The following is a 3,421-nucleotide window of genomic DNA, read 5'->3' as shown; positions in this document are numbered from 1 at the left end:
ACTCTCACTCTCTCTCTCTCTCTCTCTCTCTCTCTCTCTCCCTCTTTCTATTTATCATGCGAAAGTTTATCAGCGAAAGGAAAAAGTTTATTTTTCATGGGTACTTTTGAAATGCTTTGTTACTTTAGCAACTATAAAAAAGATAACTTCGATTTACCACATGTATTCATACCCTGTAGGATAATCCAGAAGGTTATGATGATTGTAGTTACAATTATAGTGATGAGGTTATTAATTAAGATAATGAGAAAATTGAATAATGGTAATGAGAGATTACTGTGATATATTACTGAAGGTATGACTTTGAGGATGTTGAAAGGATATTGCATTCAATCCTGACAGGCATGCGGTAGCACTTGACGGTGATTAGCATGGCAAATAATATTTAAGTAAAACAGAGTTGTAACTCATAATAGTAATGCTAGCGCAACTGCACATGCTCATGCCTTGAAAATGAAAAGGTTTATTAAGGTTAAAGACCGACGATAGCAGTACAGTATATCTGGAATGGTACTTACATAAGTACCATAAAGAAGAGAAGAGAACAAAACTTCGAGAAAGGAAAATTGTCATTTATTTTATTTCTTCCTTTTCTTGCTACGTTTTCTGCTAAGCTTGAATTAATTCGGCTGTTCAAATTTCTCTTCAATTCTGGAATTTGGTATTTTAGTTTATTGAATGTGATATCAAACAATTAAATTTCTAATATATATGAAATGCCATTTTGCTATCCCACAAATGTTACTGTATGATTGTGGTTGCTATCCAAACTAATAGTCAATAAGTAAGTAATGAAGTTTCATATTTATATTCATTTTACGAGTATCTAATAATTTAGAAGTTGCTTGCGAATCGTTTTCTTCAATGGATGATACGGCTTTCAGATATTGAAATGCTCACAATCATTGAAAATGCATTTTTTCTTTTTTTTAGTGAAGATTTTGTTAAATATTGGAAGAAAAAACAGATTCATTGTTGTCAATGTTTTATTACAAATTGTTTATCCATCCAATTTCAATAGAAACATTCATCCTAGTAACAATAACTGCTGCATCTGATTTCCCGATATCACACATTCACGTTATGTAATCAACACATCCCATTATATTTCCTTTTCTTGAAATATTTTAAACCTGCAATTTTGTTTGTTTTCTTATTCTTGCTGGTACAAATTATTTTCCACTTTAATTCAAAATTTCGTTTAGAATTTGAATTGAACTTCTAAGATAATATGGTCATTTTTCATTTTCTTTTTTTTTTTTTGAGGGAAAAATAAGAAATTTCGGCTTTATTGAAATTCTCGAACAATAAGCATAGGACATGAATGGTGCGGGAGTAGTAAGGAGAAGTGGGCAAGAGAGAAGGGGCAAGAGTATTTCCATAACAAAAATAGAGGATGCTGATGTTCCTCTTGCTCTGGTCATATGGCGTAGAGGCTTGCTTGCTTGCTTCCCCGAGTTGTATCCCGTGGGCGGACCGTGGTGCCAGGAGGTGTTTGTTTGAGCAGTGTTTATTTCTAAACATGATAAATGTGAAAAATGTTTGTGAGTAGTAAGTAGTACGGTGTCCGTCCCGGGCCTCTCCTCTTCATGCCTTTCTTGACCACTATTTTATGCCTTATTTTCTATCTCATATTTTGTTAGTATTTGTCTTCTCCTCTCTCTCTATTTTGTTTTTGCCTGTCCCTCTTCATATCCATGCCTATCTTTTCCTTTTTATTTCGTTGCTGATGACCAAAATATATAAACACACATATACACACATAATACGTATATATATCGGGACATCGATACATATAGGATGATGGCTTATTAGGTTCAGATTGAATTTAGTTAATTTCTATCTAGCATATTTGGAAATAAAAAAAATTTTATTTGAAAAGTATAAAAAACAATTGCTACCATTCAAGATAGCAGAGATTCTGGTCATTTGCCTTGGTGAGAGTCATCAGGTCCACATTCACTAGGTTTGACACATTTGTCTTTAATAATAATCGACATTCTTAGATTAAGATCTTTTCATTCAGCACCAAAATGGGGCACATTTTATTACAAAATGTAATGTATCAATTAGTGAAAGACGAAGTAATTAATTGCAACATTGTAAATAGAATAATTGTATGAAAAAGAAACAATAGAACAATTTATCTTTGTTTTTGGTCTCTCTTTAAGACATCTCGATATACTTTTCATATTTACGACAATTGTTTGGTTGCTTATTGTCGGCCTTTTCATAAAACTAAAATTGGTAGTTATGTTATATTACTTTGCTATTATCATTTTTATAATTGTTCATTAGGATATGTGAAATTCAAATGACTGAACTCGATGTCTTGTTTTTTTTAGTTTTTTTCCCTTTTTTTTTAATTCCAATTTATTATATTTACCAATCTTTCAAATTAAACAAGTCAATTTTGCCTATTTGAGTTCCATACTCCGTCGGCTAAGGTCTCCTTCTAAAAATACTTTTTTGGAAATGTGCCAGTATTTGGCACACTGTTTTTTAGTTTTGTTTATTATGGCATACTAAATATATATCATACAAAGTAATATATATATATATAATTTTTTCTTTTAAATACTAAATATATACCTGCGTGGCTTCCCCAACATCCAACAGTAGTTTCTTCTACAGGTACAGTGTGCAGGTGGGATAATTCAAAATTCCTATTTTGAAATTTAGTATTTCACCCAACTTTTGTTGGGGTATAATTTTAGCCCAAAGGTGAAAAAGATATCGAATTTTTTTGATGTTTGCTTGTTGACTTCTCCCTCCCAAAAAAAAAAAAATCGTTTATTTAAGGTTCACGATGCATTTTGTTATTTTGGTCGCGTAAAATGGTCATTGGTACTATTCATTCAATTTCCTTTGATTTCAAGCCACTACTTTCTTCAACAACAATTCCGCAGCCATTGTTCAATTTGTTTTTGCTACCTGTCAAAGCGACAATAACTTCATCCTTTCCATACATCACACCTATTTTTGTCACACTATGAAGCAGGTAATTTATATATTTTAAATCTCGGAAATATACCTTAAATGCGTAAAATATTCTCTTCCAATAGTCCACCACAATGAATTGATCTCTTTCATTTGTCTTCTTATCATTAACCTGATCAACTTGACATTCCTGAATTGATACTTCTTATCTGTATCCGTAGAACAACCATAAGTACTACCATTTTTCTGAAATAAGAGACCTTTGTAATATTATCAGTGTGATATGAGCAGTTTTGTTGTGCGTACTGTGGAAGCTTAATATTTGTGTCAATTTTAGGTCACTTTTTCTTGCTATTACAGAAATACCCTTCTGATAAGAAACACTTTTATTTTATACTTATTACTTATGTAAATAGAAATTGATATGCTTAGATTATACACAGAAATTTCTTGACTCCTTTACTTGTTTATCCTTTTTTTT

The 3,421-nt window shown here is 31.5% G+C and overlaps 1 protein-coding gene across 1 annotated transcript; it reads left to right on the top strand.

Moving 5' to 3' along the window:
• Positions 1 to 1,320: 1,320 nt before the first annotated feature.
• Positions 1,321 to 1,503, top strand: LOAG_13766 (hypothetical protein; the record flags this gene model as incomplete). The annotated part of the gene is made up of 1 exon (XM_003149270.2): positions 1,321 to 1,503. The coding sequence occupies one exon, from the start codon at positions 1,321 to 1,323 to the stop codon at positions 1,501 to 1,503; it is 183 nt and encodes a 60-aa protein (XP_003149318.2).
• Positions 1,504 to 3,421: the final 1,918 nt, after the last annotated feature.

The sequence above is a fragment of the Loa loa genome (genome assembly GCF_000183805.2).
Source record: "Loa loa unplaced genomic scaffold supercont3.386, whole genome shotgun sequence".
NCBI lineage: Eukaryota > Metazoa > Nematoda > Chromadorea > Rhabditida > Onchocercidae > Loa > Loa loa.
This window is presented reverse-complemented; position numbering and strand designations above follow the sequence as displayed.